Source organism: Salvelinus sp. IW2-2015, unplaced genomic scaffold (assembly GCF_002910315.2).
Source record: "Salvelinus sp. IW2-2015 unplaced genomic scaffold, ASM291031v2 Un_scaffold1613, whole genome shotgun sequence".
Lineage (NCBI taxonomy): Eukaryota > Metazoa > Chordata > Actinopteri > Salmoniformes > Salmonidae > Salvelinus > Salvelinus sp. IW2-2015.
In genome coordinates this window covers 163929-179429 of record NW_019943032.1, presented here as the reverse complement: position 1 = coordinate 179429, position 15501 = coordinate 163929, and the positions used below count along the sequence as shown (strand labels likewise).

The 15501-nt window shown below is 48.6% G+C and overlaps 1 protein-coding gene and 1 long non-coding RNA gene across 2 annotated transcripts in view; one reads left to right on the top strand and one right to left on the bottom strand.

Annotated features, from left to right (window-relative positions):
* Nucleotides 1-5282, top strand: part of LOC112071429 (protein APCDD1-like) — an 8676-nt gene extending 3394 nt beyond the window's left edge. The window contains exons 5-6 of the mRNA XM_070439386.1: nucleotides 4189-4510; nucleotides 5188-5282. Of these exons, the coding sequence (XP_070295487.1) occupies nucleotides 4189-4510; nucleotides 5188-5282 (417 nt within the window). The remainder of the gene's footprint in view (nucleotides 1-4188; nucleotides 4511-5187) is intronic.
* Nucleotides 5283-6911: 1629 nt separating this feature from the next.
* Nucleotides 6912-7285, bottom strand: LOC139024528 (uncharacterized). Its single transcript, XR_011475862.1, has 3 exons — nucleotides 7223-7285; nucleotides 7010-7067; nucleotides 6912-6970 (listed from the first exon to the last, which is right to left on the bottom strand). It is a non-coding gene; the product is annotated as an uncharacterized lncRNA (long non-coding RNA).
* Between the last annotated feature and the right edge of the window lie 8216 nt (nucleotides 7286-15501).

The following is a 15501-nucleotide window of genomic DNA, read 5'->3' as shown; positions in this document are numbered from 1 at the left end:
CAGCTTGGAAAATTCCAGAAAATTATGTCATGGCTTTAGAATCTTCTGATAGGCTAATTGACATAATTTGAGTCAATTGGAGGTGTACCTGTGGATGTATTTCAAGACCTACCTTCAAACTCAGTGCCTCTTTGCTTGACATCATGGGAAAATCAAAAGAAATCAGCCAAGACCTCAGAAAAAAAAATTGTAGACCTCCACAAGTCTGGTTCATCCTTGGGAGCAATTTCCAAAATGCCAGTGTGTGTGGGTAGAGTCCAGTGTGTGTGGGTAGAGTCCAGTGTCGTGTGGGTAGAGTCCAGTGTGTTTTTTTATTTTTTTATTTACCGTTATTTTACCAGGTAAGTTGACTGAGAACACGTTCTCATTTGCAGCAACGACCTGGGGAATAGTTACAGGGGAGAGGAGGGGGATGAATGAGCCAATTGTAAACTGGGGATTATTAGGTGACCGTGATGGTGAGGGCCAGATTGGAATTTAGCCAGGACACCGGGGTTAACACCCCTACTCTTACGATAAGTGCCATGGGATCTTTAATGACCTCAAGAGTCAGGACACCCGTTTAACGTCCCATCCGAAAGACGGCACCTACACAGAGCAGTGTCCCCAATCACTGCCCTGGGCATTGGGATCTTTGTTTAGACCAGAGGAAAGAGTGCCTCCTACTGGCCCTCCAACACCACTTCCAGCAGCACCTGGTCTCCCATCCAGGGACTGACCAGGACCAACCCTGCTTAGCTTCAGAAGCAAGCCAGCAGTGGTATGCAGGTGGTATGCTGCTGGCACTGGTGTGTGATAGAGTCCAGTGTTGTGGGGTAGAGTCCAGTGTTGTGTGGGTAAGTCCATGTGTGGTAGAGTCCAGTGTGTGGGTAGAGTCCAGTGTGTGGGTAGAGTCCAGTGTGTGGGGTAGAGTCCAGTGTGTGTGGGTAGAGTCCAGTCTGTGTGGGTAGAGTCCAGTGTGTGGGGTAGAGTCCAGGTGTTTGTGGGTAGAGTCCAGTGTTGTGTGGGTAGAGTCCAGTGTGTGTGGTAGAGTCCAGTGTGTGGGGTAGAGTCCAGTTGTGTGGGTAGAGTCCAGTGTGTGTGTGGGTAAGTCCAGTGTGTGTGTGGGTAGAGTCCAGTGTGTGTGTGGTAGAGTCCAGTGTGTGTGTGTGGGTAGAGTCCAGTGTGTGTGGTAGAGTCCAGTGTGTGAGGGTGGGTAGAGTCCATGTGCTGTGTGGGTAGAGTCCAGTGTGTGTGGGTAGAGTCCAGTGTGTGTGTGGGTAGAGTCCAGTGTGTGTGTGTGGGTAGAGTCCAGTGTGTGTGTGGGTAGAGTCAGTGTGTGTGGGTGAGTCCAGTGTGTGTGGGTAAGTCCAGTGTGTGGTTAGAGTCCAGTGTGTGTGTGGGTAGAGTCCAGTGTCGTGTGGTAGAGTCCAGTTGTGTGTGTGGTTAGAGTCCAGTGTGTGTGGGTAGAGTCCAGTGTGTGTGGGTAGAGTCCAGTGTGTGTGGTAGAGTCCAGTGTGTGTGGGTAGAGTCCAGTGTTGGGTAGAGTCGTCAGTGTGTGTGGGTAGAGTCCAGTGTTGTGTGGGTAGAGTCCAGTGTTGTGTGGGTAGACCAGTGTGTGTGTGTAGAGTCCAGTGTGTGTGGGTAGAGTCCAGTGTGTGGGTAGAGTCCAGTGTTGTGTGGGTAGAGTCTAGTGTGTGTGGGTAGAGTCAGTGTGTGTGGGTAGAGTCCAGTGTGTGTCGGTAGAGTCCATGTAGTGTGGGTAGAGTCCAGTGTGTGGTAGAGTCCAGTGTGTGGGTAGAGTCAGTGTGTGTGGTAGAGTCCAGTGTGTGTGGTAGAGTCCAGTGTTGTGTGGGTAAGTCCAGTGTGTGTGGTGAGTCCGTGTTGTGGTCTGTCCGTGTGTGGGTAGAGTCCAGTTTCTGTAGTGAGGTCCAGTGTGTGGTAGAGTCCAGTGTGTGTGGGTAGAGTCCCGTGTGTGTGGGTAGATCCAGTGTGTTGTGGGTAGAGTCCAGTGTGTGGGTAGAGTCCAGTGTTGTGTGGGTAGAGTCCAGTGTGTGGTAGAGTCCAGTGTGTGGGTAGGAGTCCAGTGTGTGGGGTAGAGTCCAGTGTTGGGGTAAGTCCAGTGTGTGTGGGTAGAGTCCAGTGTCGTGTGGTAGAGTCCAGTGTGGTGTGAGTCCAGGTGTGTGGGTAGAGTCCAGTGTCGTGGGGTAGAGTCCAGTGTGTGTGGATAGAGTCCAGTGTTGTGTGGGTAGAGTCCAGTGTTGTGTGGTAGAGTCCATGTTGTGGTGTAGAGTCCAGTGTGTGTGGGTAGAGTCCAGTGTGTGTGGTAGAGTCCAGGTTGTGTGGTAGAGTCCAGTGTGTGTGGTAGAGTCCAGTTGTGGGTGGGTAGGTCCAGTGTGTGTGTGGGTAGAGTCCAGTGTGTGTGTGGGTAGAGTCCAGTGTGTGTGTGGGTAGAGTCCAGTTGTGTGTGTGTGGGTAGAGTCCAGTGTGTGTGGGTAGAGTCCAGTGTGTGAGGTGGTAGGTCCAGTGTGTGTGTGGTAGTCCAGTGTGTGTGTGGTAGAGTCCAGTGTGTTGTGGGTAGAGTCCAGTGGTGTGTGTGGGTAGAGTCCAGTGTGTGTGTGGGTAGAGTCCAGTGTTGTTGGGTAGAGTCCAGGTTGTGTGGTAGAGTCCAGTGTGTGGGTAGAGTCCAGTGTGTGTGTGGTAGAGTCCAGTGTCGTGTGGGTAGAGTCCAGGTGTGTGTGGGTAGAGTCCAGTGTGTGTGGGTAGAGTCCAGTGTGTATGGGTAGAGTCCAGTGTCGTGTGGGTAGAGTCCAGTGTGTGTGGTAGAGTCCAGTGTGTGGTAGAGTCCAGTGTGTGTGGTAGAGTCCAGTGTTGTGTGGGTAGAGTCCAGTGTTGTGTGGTAGAGTCCAGTGTGTGTGGGTAGAGTCCAGTGTGTTGGGTAAGTCAGTGTGTGGTTAGAGTCCAGTGTGTGTGTGGTAGAGTCCAGTGTGTGTGGTTGAGGTCCAGTGTGTGGGTAGAGTCCAGTGTGTGTGGTAACGTTCAGTGTCGTGTCGGTAGAGTCCAGGTGTGTGGGTAGAGTCCAGTGTGTGGGTAGAGTCCAGTGTGTGTGGGTTAGAGTCCAGTGTGTGTGGGTAGATCCAGTTTTGTGGGTACAGTCCAGTTGTGTGTGGGTAGAGGTCCAGTGTGTGGGTAGAGTCCAGTGTTGTGGGTAGAGTCCAGTGTGTGTGGGTAGAGTCCAGTGTGTGTGGGTAGAGTCCAGTGTCGTGTGGTAGAGTCCAGTGTCGTGTCGGTTAGAGTCCAGTGTGTGGGTAGAGTTCCAGTGTGTGGGTAGAGTCCAGTGTGTGTGGTAGAGTCCAGTGTGTGTGGGTAGAGTCCAGTGTTGTGTGGGTACAGTCCAGTGTGTGTGGTAGAGTCCAGTGTTGTGTGGGTAGAGTCCAGTGTGTGGGTAGAGTCCAGTGTGTGTGGGTAGAGTCCAGTGTGTGTGGGTAGAGTCCAGTGTGTGTGGGTAGAGTCCCAGTGTGTGGGTAGAGGTCATGTGTGGGTAGAGTCCAGTGTTGTGTGGGTAGAGTCCAGTGTGTGTGGGTAGAGTCCAGTGTTGTGTGGGTACAGTCCAGTGTGTGTGGGTAGAGTCCACTGTGTGTGGGTACAGTCCAGTGTGTGTGGGTAGAGTCCACTGTGTGTGGGTAGAGTCCAGTGTTGTGTGGGTAGAGTCCACTGTTGTGTGGGTAGAGTCTGTGCAAGAGAGTAAGAAATACATATTTGTAAAAATGTAAAGGGTCAAAGCATGTAGTCCAGGTGGCCATTTGATTAACTATTCAGCAGTCTTATGACTTGGGGGTAGAAGCTGTTCAGAGTCCTGTTGGTCCCAGACTTGCCGTGCGGTAGCAGAGAGAACAGTCTATGACTTGGGTGGCTGGAGTCTTTGACAATATTTTGGGGCCTTCCTCTGACACCGCCTGGTATAGAGGTCCTGGATGGCAGGGAGSTRGGCCTCAGTMATGTACTGGGCCGTACTCACCACCCTCTGTASKGRCTTGCGGTCGGGTGCCTTGCAGTTGCCGTACCAGGTGGTGATGCAGCCAGTCAAGATGCTCTCAATGGTGCAGCTGTAGAACGTTTGGAGGATCTGAGGACCCATATCAAATCTTTTCAGCCTCCTTGAGGGAGAAGAAGCTCCTTTACCCCTCTGAATCMTCTCTCCTCTTCCAGAACCATGACCAAGGCTGCACTGCCTGTCGTATCATCTCCCGGTCGGATGAGTTCCACCCTCCCATCCTGGCGCCGCGGGCGGACATGACAGTGGGGCTGTACGGCCAATGGGTGAGCCAGCGCTGTGAGGTCCGCCCCGAGGTCCTCTTCCTGTCCCGTCACTTCATCTTCCATGACAACAACCAGACCTGGGAGGGCCACTACTACCACTACTCTGACCCCATCTGCAAACARCCCTCCTTCAGTATCTACGCTAGAGGGAGGTACAGCCGAGGAACGCACTCTACTAGAGTTATGGGAGGCACGGAGTTCGTCTTCAAAGGTAAAGGGTCAAAGGTTGAGGTTAAACCCTGTTGAGGTTCATTTTGAAGTGTGTGGTTGAAGATGTATCTGTGCAATTCAGAAAAAATGTATCACTGATCTTAACTCGTCTCTGCATTCTCTCTCTCCCTCCCTCCCTACCCCCCCCCCACCCCAACTCTTCCCTCCTCCAACTCTTCCTTCCCTCCCTCCCTCCTACTCCTCCTACTCCTCCTACTCCTAACCTTCCTCCAACTCTTCCTCCCTCCCTCCTACCCCCCTCCCCCCTCCTACCCCCCCAACTCTTCCTCCCTCCCCTCCTACCCCCCTCGCCCCCCCCCAACTCTTCCTCCCTCCCTCCTACCCCCCTCCAACTCTTTCCTCCTCCCTCCTACCCCCCCTCCAACTCTCCCTACCTCCCTCCTACCCCCCCCCCTCCAACACTCCCTCCTCCCTCCTACCCCCCCCCTCCAACTCTCCCACCTCCCTCCTACCCCCCCCAACACTCCCTCCCTCCTCCTACCCCCCCTCCAACTCTTCCTCCCTCCCTCCTACCCCCCTCCCAACTCTTCCTCCCTCCCTCCCTCCTACCCCCCCTCCCCTCCAACTCTTCCTCCCTTCCTCCCTCCACCCCCCCTTCAACTCTCTCTCCCTCCCTCCCTCCCTCCCCTCCATGAACCACATGCGTGTGATGCCCAGACCTGGCCACTACTTCTCTTCTCAACGTGTTCAACGGAAACGAGTGTGGCTCCCAGGGCTCCGGGAGGTCGGAGTTGAACAGGACGTCACCCTGACCAATGGCTGCGTGGCGTTGGGATCCCCTCCCGCACACAGATACGAGCTGTTCCGGATGAACAGGACGCCATGGACGATACCTCCTCTACAACGACAGAGACCCTCCGACGGTCCAGCCCAAACCGCCGATAAAACGAACGGGACCTCGACCAGATGCCCCTGGTCAAGTGTTCCGCTAGCAGTCAGAGGTCAGAGGCATGGGAGAGGAAGATGAGGACCGACACCTGAGCTGATAATGGGTGAACCGGTGGAACCACCGCGAACCAGAAAAGCAGGAACGTTGCTGCGGTTCGCGATCGTTGGTTCACTCGTGTTGCCGTGCCGTGAGGTAAGAGAGAGCTGAGGCGACTAGAAGTTCGTGGTGATGTGTTGTTTACATAGAACAACTGACGAAGACTGAGTGTGAGCATGTGTTACTGGGACATGAGGAGAGATCTATTCGGCCCTGAGATACGACCTACGTAGCTTCTACCCTGGGAAGAGACTGCTCAGACTTACGCGACTAACTTTGAACTCTCTTTGGCTCCTTGACCTTTTGAAAGCTCTCTTTGGCTCCTTGAACTTCTGAAAACTCTCTTTGCTCCTTGAACGTTGTGGAAGTATGGAAGCTGGGGGTTGACAAGTGGAGAGAAGAGAGAGGAAGAGAGAGAGAGGGCGAGTGGAGGAGAGGAGGCTGAGAGAGAGGGAGAGAGAGGGGCGAGTGGAGAGAGAGTGCGATGGAGAGAGGAGGGAGAGGAGGGCGAGTGAGGAGAGGAGGGCGGAGTGAGAGAGAGAGGGAGGTGGGAGAGAGAGGCGAACGAGAGAGGAGGGCGAGTGGAAGAGGAAGGAGAGTGAGAGAGAGGAAGGGCTAGTGGAGAGGATGAGGGCGAGATGGAGAGAGGAGGCGAGTGAAGACGAAGGAAGAAGGAGGGCGAGTGAGAGAGAAGAGGGCGAGTGGAGAGAGGAGGGCGAGTGGAGAGAGGAGGGCTAGTGGAGAGGATGAGGCAGGGAGGAGAGGAGCGATAAAGGAAGGAGAGAGGAGGGCGAGTGGGAGAGAGGAGGCGAGTGGAGACTAGTTCCATTGATCCTGGGTTCCTTGAACCCAATTACCACTGCTGCACCACCGTAACGTGATTCAGTGGAACATTATAAACTGGTAGTTCGAGCCCTGAATGCTGATGCGCTGAGAAGCTGTGGTATATCAGACATATACTGTACCAACAGGTATGACGCATAAATCTACTTTACTGTTATAATTACATTGGTAACCAGTTATAATAGCATTAAGGCACCTCAGGGGTTTGTGGTATATGACAATAATAATATATATTATAATATATATTATATAAATTACATATATATATACACACACACAACCACACCTGTCGCGCGTATTGCCTAACTGTACAAATATATGGCTGTGGGCATTTCAGACGCGCCTTGTATCTGTCCACACGGACAGAAGAGGTTTTATACACAATATTACAAAATATTCACATTCTTATAGTACTACAATGAGATTAAATAGAGTACATTTCTAGTGTGAAAAAAAAAACATTATTATAGTATAAAACATATATTCATTGTAGAAAATAATGAAAATGAACGTGAGCTCCCATGTATGTGTTCAGAGTTTAAAGGGAATTACATTCAGGTACAATAGGACTACTGATAATGACATCACCTACATTACCAGTACAATATGACACTGATAATGACATCACCTACATTACCAGTACAATAGGACTACGATAATGACATCACCTACATTACCAGTACAATATGACTACTGATAATGACATCACCTACATATCAGCACAATACGACTACCGATAATGACATCACACTACATTACCAGTACAATAACTACTATAATACATCACCACATACCATACAAGAGGACTACTGATAATGACATCATCTACATTACAGCACATACTACTACCGATAATGACATCACCTACATTACCAGTACAATAGGACTACCGATAATGACATCACCTACATTACCAGTACAATAGACTACCAGAATGACATCACCTACATATCAGTACAATAGGACTACTGATAATGACATCACCTACATTATCACAGAGACTTCCTCGACTAATATAACATGACCAATATGCTTACGTTTCGACTCCTCAACCTGATACCAAAAAAAAAATAAAACATTTCATATATAAATGCTGACTGGTGTCTCTAATCTACCCCATAAACAAACACCAAACACTTCATGGTTACAGGTCAGGAGTTTTTTATTGTGGGGGCAAGACAGTGTGTGAAAAGGGAAAATTTCCGTGTGTCTTTTTTATTTTTAATGTAGAGAGACGGTACCTGCTGTCTAGCCTGAGAACGCCGTGTGTTACGGTGTCCTTAAACGACCTCTTCATAACAGGGTGTAATAAACAATTAAAGATTTGAACTCTACACTGGTAATAACGGACGTCTTTTGTTTCAGAGTTTTTGTCATAAGCGCAGAACAGCACCAAGTTCACACAGGGTCGCGTGTTCTGTGGGCCTGCAGGATTTTGTTGCCGCGTGATTGTACTAACAACGGATAATAGCCAGACTGTATTCAAATAATTTGTTGCATTCCTGCTTGGCAGAAACCAATGCCTGCACCCACACATCAGCCCTGCATATGTTCCCCCGACCCTTGTACAAGCAATATATCATTAATTTTTATAAGCTTTAACCTTTTTATCTTGACTAGGCAAGTCAATTAACAACAAAATATTATTTACAATGACAGCCTACCAGCCTAGAGGGTAGCTAGGACAGCTGGCCCGATCAAGCCCTCTACAGCTGGGCCGGTTCAAGCCCTCTAACAGCCTAGAGAGTAGCTAGGACAGCTGCCCCGGATCAACCCTCTACAGCTGGCCCTGGTTCAAACCCTCTACAGCCTAGAGGGTAAGGTAGGACAGCTGCCCCGATCAAGCCCTCTCAAGCTGGCCGGTTCAAGCCCTCTACAGCCTAAGTAGCTAGGACAGCTGCCGTTCAAACCCTCTACAGCCAGAGCTAAGCGCTCAAGCCGTAGCTAGAGGTACTAGACAGCTGGCCCGGTCCAAACCCTCTACAGCCAGAGGTAGCTAGGACACTGGCCCGGTTCAAGCCCTCACAGCCTAGAGGGTAGCTAGGACAGCTGGCCCGATCAACCCTCTACAGCTGCCGGTTCAAGCCCTCTACAGCCTAAGAGGTAACTAGGACAGCTGCCCGGATCAAGCCCTCTACACTGGCCTGTTCAAAACCTCTACAGCCTAAGAGGTAGCTAGGGACAGCTGGCCGCGATCAAGCCCTCTCAGCGTGCCGTTCAACCCTCTACAGCCTAGAGGGTAGCTAGGACAGCTGGCCGGTCAAACCCTCTACAGCTAGGGTAAGCTAGACAGCTGCGCGTTCAAAACCCTCTACAGCCTAGAGTGAGCGTGAGACAGCTGGCCCCCGTCAAACCCTCTACAGCTAGAGGGTAGCTAGGACAGCTGGCCCGGTCCAAACCCTCTACACCTGGCGCACAGCTTCAAACCCTCTACAGCCTAGAGGTAGCTAGGACAGCTGGCCCTCCAAACCCTCTACAGCTAGAGGTAGCTAGGGACAGCTTCGCCCGTCCAACCCTCTCAGCTGGCGCGGTTCAACCCTCTACAGCCTAAGAGGAGCTAGGACAGCTGCGCCCGTCAAACCCTCTACAGCCTAGAGCCGGTAGCTAGACAGCTGCCCGCCAAACCCTCTACAGCCTAGAGTGAGCTAGGGACAGCTGGCCCGTGCCAAACCCTCTACAGCCTTAGGTAGCTAGGACAGCTGGCCCGGCCAAACCCTCTACAGCCTAGAGGTAGCTAGGGACAGCTGGCCCGGTTCAAGCCCTCTACAGCCTAGAGGTAGCTAGGACAGCTGGCCCGGATCAAGCCCTCTACAGCTGCCGCTTCAAAGCCCTCTACAAGCCTAGAGGTAGCTAGGGACAGCTGACGCGGTTCAACCCTCTACAGCCTAGAGTGAGCTGAGGAGGCGAGCTGGCCGCGTCCAAGCCCTCTACAGCCTAGAGGGTAGCTAGGGACAGCTGGCCCGGTCCAAACCCTCTACAGCCTAGAGGGTAGCTAGGGACAGCTTGCCCGGTCCAAACCCTCTACAGCCTAGAGGTTAGCTAGGACAGCTGCCCGCGTCCAAACCCTCTACAGCCTTGAGGTAGCTAGGACAGCTGGCCCGTCCAAACCCTCTACAGCCTAGAGGTAGCTAGGACAGCTCCCCGGATCAAGCCCTCTACAGCCTAAGAGCTAGAGCAGCGCCCGGTCCAAACCCTCTACAGCCTAGAGGGTAGCTAGGACAGCTGGCCCAGTTCAAGCCCTCTACACTGGCCCGGTTCAACCCTCTACAGCCTAGAGGTAGCTAGGGACAGCTGGCCCAGTTCAAAGCCCTCTACACTGCCCGGTTCAAAGCCCTCTACAAGCCTAGAGTAGCTAGGACAGCTGGCCCAGTTCAAGCCCTCTACAGCTGGCCCGTTCAAGCGCGCGTGCTACAGCTAGAGGTGGACTAGGACAGCTGGCCCAGTTCAAGCCTCTACAGCGGCCGTTCAAACCCTCTACAGCCTGAGGGTAGCTAGGACAGCTTGCCCGATCAAAACGCCGTGCGGACGACCTAGAGGGTAGCTAGGGACAGCTGGCCCGATCAAGCCCTCTACAGCTTGGCCCGGTTCAAACCCTCTAGCGATCTGAGAGGTGAGCGGTTAGCAGGACAGCTGCCCCGGTCCAAACCCTCTACAGCCTAGAGGTAGCTAGGGACAGCTGGCCCGGTCCAAACCCTCTACAGCCTAGAGGGTAGCTAGGGACAGCTGCCCGGTCCAAACCCTCTACATGCCTAGAGGGTAGCTAGGGACAGCTGGCCCGGTCCAAACCTCTTACAGCCTAGAGGGACTAGGGCAGCTGCCCGGTTCAAAACCCTCTACAGCCTAGAGGGTAGCTAGGGACAGCTGGCCCGGTTCAAGCCCTCTACAGCTGGAGAGGTTTATACCTTTACACCATGTTATCACCACGACCACCCAGAACACTTACCTTACCATTTAAGGTTATCTTGTCTGTGTCACGCCCTGATCTGTTTCACCTGTCCTTGTGCTCGTCGTCACCCTCCTCCAGGTGTCGCCCATTTTCCCCATTATCCCCTGGGTACTTATACCTGTGATCTTTGTCTGTTGCCAGTTCGTCTTGTTTGTCAAGTCAACCGGCGTTTTTGTTCTCTACTCCTGCTTTTCCCCAGTCTCTCTTTTTCTCGCTCTCCTGGTTTTGACCTTTGRCTGACCCTGAGCCTGCCTGCAGTCCTGTGCCTTTGTCCCTACTCTTGATTATTGACCCCTGCCTGCTTTGATCTGTCGTTTTCCTTCCCCTTGTTGTTGTAATAAACATTGTTACTTCAACCCAGTCTGCATCTGGGTCTTACCTGAAACCTGGTCGTCTGATTGTGGGAGTTATTGACTGGGCCTCATAAAGCACCTCGGGAAATGAGTGCTGATCTAGGATCAGGTCCTGATATATTTATTTATGTATATATATATATATATATTTTAAAATATATATATAAAATTAAGATCTTGAAGGGGAAGACGAGGCCGAGCATGAAACAGAATAGGTTTTATTTCCCTTTCACGTTTCAATCCACTTCGACATCCATTCAGAATATTAACCTGTCCAGTTTATATTCTGGATTTAAAATGGGGAGTAACCTGGTCACGGGTATGACCTTGTAATAGTCCCAAATTGGCACCCTATTCCCTATATAGTGCACTACTTTTGATATGTTCTTATGGGAATAGGGTGCCATTTGGGACACCAGACGTTGTAATCCATGTACAATATAGTGAAAGGTCACCAGTTCTAATGAAGGGGCCGATTCAGACATAAGAAATGTACGCCTTTCCTGTGTACTTCTCAGTAGTTGGTATTCATTTTAAACAATACAAAACAGCAGCATACAGACGCACACAAAACAATCCACAACATCACCCCTACCCAGACCCACCTGCTCCCCCCCCCCACCCTCCATCTCCAGCGCCCGCATCACTCTCCGCCTCATGGCCTCAAACTGCACCATTTTGTTTCTCTCCGTGTTTCTCTCCACTTTCAACATTTAGATAATAAAGCATTATCATTATATTTTTAGCCTTATTAACCTTTTCCATTGTCTTAACAACGGCGGATTGGTCGATTTCCAGTTTTTTTTAAGTCTACGTTTTTTCAAGATGATTGACAAGAAATGTATTGTCCGACCCATCGGGTATCTCACTGCACCCTCARATGTCATGTCTTGAAATATGCAGACTGATTAAAAAGTATATTTACGTTGTAATACTTCTGACAAGTTAAGTGTAAAACTAACAATGACTCAATAATGCATGCTTTCTGGGAATGTTATGAAGTCCAAACGTTATGGGCGGAGCTAGAAAGTTGGCTGTCAGAAGTATTACAATGTAAGCTGTCTGTCTGTCTGCATATTTCAAAACATGGCATGTGAGGGTGTAGTGAGATACCCAATTGGTTGGACGATTCTCTTACCACTCATCTTGAAAAAAATCGTACAAAAAAAAAAATGGAATTCAATCAAATCGCCATCATTAACACAAAAGAAAAATAATGATTTATTATTTAAATACTGAAATGGCATGGGTGACAAATTGTTACAATTTAATACCATGTGGCAAACAATAATGCATGCACTAGGGATGGGGGTGTGAGCATTTCGGGTCTGGGCAGATGAGATGTAGTCGTTGTTTGTGTAAGTTGTGTAAGTACGAAAGGGATTGTCAATTGAATAGGCTCTCTGCAAGGTTTTGTATATCTTACCAATCATATTAATCTAATTTTCTGACTCAAATAGGATTCCCTCAAGATTGCTCTGGTATCAAAAGATTTCATACCGAAACTTTTAAGTTGCATGCATTTGAAAATATATACATTTAAGTCAATCTAAAATTACCTTTTTAATTCTATCATGGAAATAAATGTATTTCCTATTACCAAGTAATTTATGATTTCTATGCCTTTAGTTTTTTTCATGTGGACCAATTTATCGGTGAATTCTGAAAAACTATTCAAGGATTGTTCCAGAAGGTTGTGTTTCTAGGGAGTGATATTGGTTCTTGTAGAATACATTTCATTTTTCTTCCCAGATTGTTATAGTGTTCCTATTTATGACGTTCTTCTTGTCTTTATCCTTTGAAAACAGACACATAAAACGATTCTGAGGTTGAGCATGTACATCTTCAATAGGTACGCATTGTTCCTCTTTAGTGTATTTAACTATATGTTAAATACAAGTAAAAGCCTTGGGTAGCGAGTTGATACTATTCCAAGTCTTGGAAGGTTAAATCCCCCGTCCGACTTCGGAAGATGTAAAACTTTCCATTTTACTCTGAGTTTAATTTGCCCATATAAAGTCTCTTTTGACCGAGTATACTTTTTTAAAGAATGTTTTCAGTGGGGTAATTGGTATTATCGAGAATAAATAACTTTGGGAGCCATGCCATTCTGAAGAGGTTTATTCTACCTGTAAGATTTATGGGAATATTCTTCCATTTGATTAGATCTGCTTTCATATTGTTGAGTAATGGAATGAAGTTATATTTTATTTGTTTGTCACTTATTAACCATCCTAAGTACTTATGTTTTGTGGTCCATTTAAAGGATTGCTATACATCATGAGTTATTCCTTTGTCTATTGCCATTATTTCTGATTTTTTTCCACGTACATTTTTTTATATCCTGAGATTTTAAGAGTATTCTGAAAGAATTTTTTTGCAAGGGGGAATTGAGTTTTCAATATTGGTCAGGTATATCAGGAGATCGGCAAATAAGTTTACCAATACTGATATCTGTTACGTTTGGGTCCTGTCTAACTCTTTCTGCAAGCGGTTCAATTGCCAGTGCATACAGGAAGGGGGCGAGGGGACATCCCTGTCTTGTGCCCCTTTCCAAAGCAATTTCATCAGATAATGTATTATGTGTGTATACTTTTGCTTTAGGAAATTTATATCATATTTTTTATAAAATGTATTATTTTAGCTGGAAAGTTCAACGCTTCTAAAGTTTTGAATAGAAATGGTCATTCAAGATGGTCGAAAGCCTTTTCGGCATCAACAGCCATTGTTGATAAAGCCATATATTTTTTGCATATTGTTTTAAACTGGAACATGTTCTTGTATTAGTTTGTGTCTATTTTTAATAAAACCCTGTTTGATTGATATGTATCAAATCTGGTAAGACTGTTGCCATTCGATTGCTTATGAGCGTTGTTATTATTTTATTGTCACAATTTATTAAACTTGGCAACTGGCGACCCACGGGTCCAGCCAGACCATCACACCACCTGTAGCAGTCTAATCTACCAGCAGGACCATCACACCACCTGTAGCAGTCTAATCTACCAGCAGGACCATCACACCACCTGTAGCAGTCATTAATCTACCAGCAGGACCATCCAGCACCTGCTAGCAGTTAATCTACCAGCAGGACATCACACCACTGTAGCAGTCTAATTCTACAGCAGGACCATCACACCACCTGTAGCAGTCTAATTCTACCAGCAGGACCATCACACTGTCACAGGCCAACAAATCTTGACCTGCTAATGCCATGAGAGTTCCGAACCTCTAGACCGAGTTCGCTATGTAATGGGTTTAAGGTTGCTCATTATCCTTCTTCTGGGAGTAAGGCTGAGGGAGAGTGAGAGGGGTGACCAGGCCAAATCTCTCTCCTCCAGCGAGTGGAGGTCAATGTGTGTCAGAGGGATGAGATGAAGTGAGGAGGGTAACCAGGCCAAAATCTCTCTCTCCAGCAGGTGGAGGCAATGTGTGTCAGAGGATGAGGAGAAGTGAGAGGGGTACAGGCCAAAATCTCTCTCCTCAGCAGGTGGTGGTCAATGTGAGCAGGAGGATGAGGAGAAGCGAGAGGGGTAACCAGGCCAAAATCTCTCTCCTCCAGCAGGTGGTGGTCAATGTATGTCAGAGGATGAGGTGAAGCGAGAGGGGTAACCAGGCCCAAAATCTCTCTCTTCCAGCAGGTGGAGGTCAATGTGTGTCAGAGGATGAGGAGAAGTGAGAGGGMTAACCAGGCCTAAAATCTCTCTCCTCCAGTAGGTGGTGGTCAATGTGAGGCAGAGGATGAGGAGAAGTGAGAGGGGTAACCAGGCCCAAAATCTCTCTCTTCCAGCAGGTGGAGGTTTTTGTATGGAGGTCAACGAGTGTCAAATTTGGTCAACAAAAATGGTATGGCTTATTTCCTGGAATATAAGTTTCGTAGTGATTAGGTTGTTATGAGTGTACTGCTATAAGTAGGACATGTGACATCTTGGCAACTGAGTAGAAACAAAAAATAATAATTCATATCGGAGTTGTCGGCATTGAAATTCGAGACCTTCTATGCATATTCACGAGGCTAGCATCTAACTGTCCATTGAATACATGCTGTTGAGGTCAACACCCCTCATCAAATATCGAGATATATCCCCCAATCCAAAGAGAGGAATAGACCCGAGCTTGACAACGTGCTGTTCCGCGGACAACTATTCCCATTGTTAGGGGCGGAGACTCGACATTGTATCTGAGTGTGTCCCTCGCGTGTACACGCCTCTCCAATGGCCTCACAGGTACCATCCCACTACTGACACCAATGTAGCGAATTCAGGGCATAGCCTGGACTGGGATTCAAACCCTGGTCCAGCGACTATCAAGCCAAGACCTTAACATCAAGAGATCCGAACCTCTTGATAAAGGTCGCTCGGTGTTGGGGTTAAGGTCCCTACAATGTTAATTCCGCGTTACAAAACAAACATGTTGGCTACATGGTGACGTGTTGTATGAGGAGTGTACAGTATATTCTCAGAGACTACGAAAGAAGACGAAACACTATCAAAACCCACATTGTTTTCAGTTTTATTTCTTCAAATGTTTAAAACCGTGGGAGGGACAGGGTTGGAAGGAGACCTTGGTTTTCATTGGACTCAAAAAAGGAAAGGAAGGATTATAATATGATTTGTACTGAGAAAAACAACAATAATAATATAAAGTCTACACTTGTATTGTCAGGGATAGGAAAGGGAGGGAGGAAAGGACAGGTAGGGAAGGGAGGGAGGAAAGGACAGGTAGGAAAGGGAGGGAGGAAAGGACAGGTAGGAAAGGACAGGAAGGAGGCACCTATTATATCCCAGATGGAACTGAAATATTCCCCAGAGGGGGGAAAAAAAGTGGAGAAATTACAAACAGAA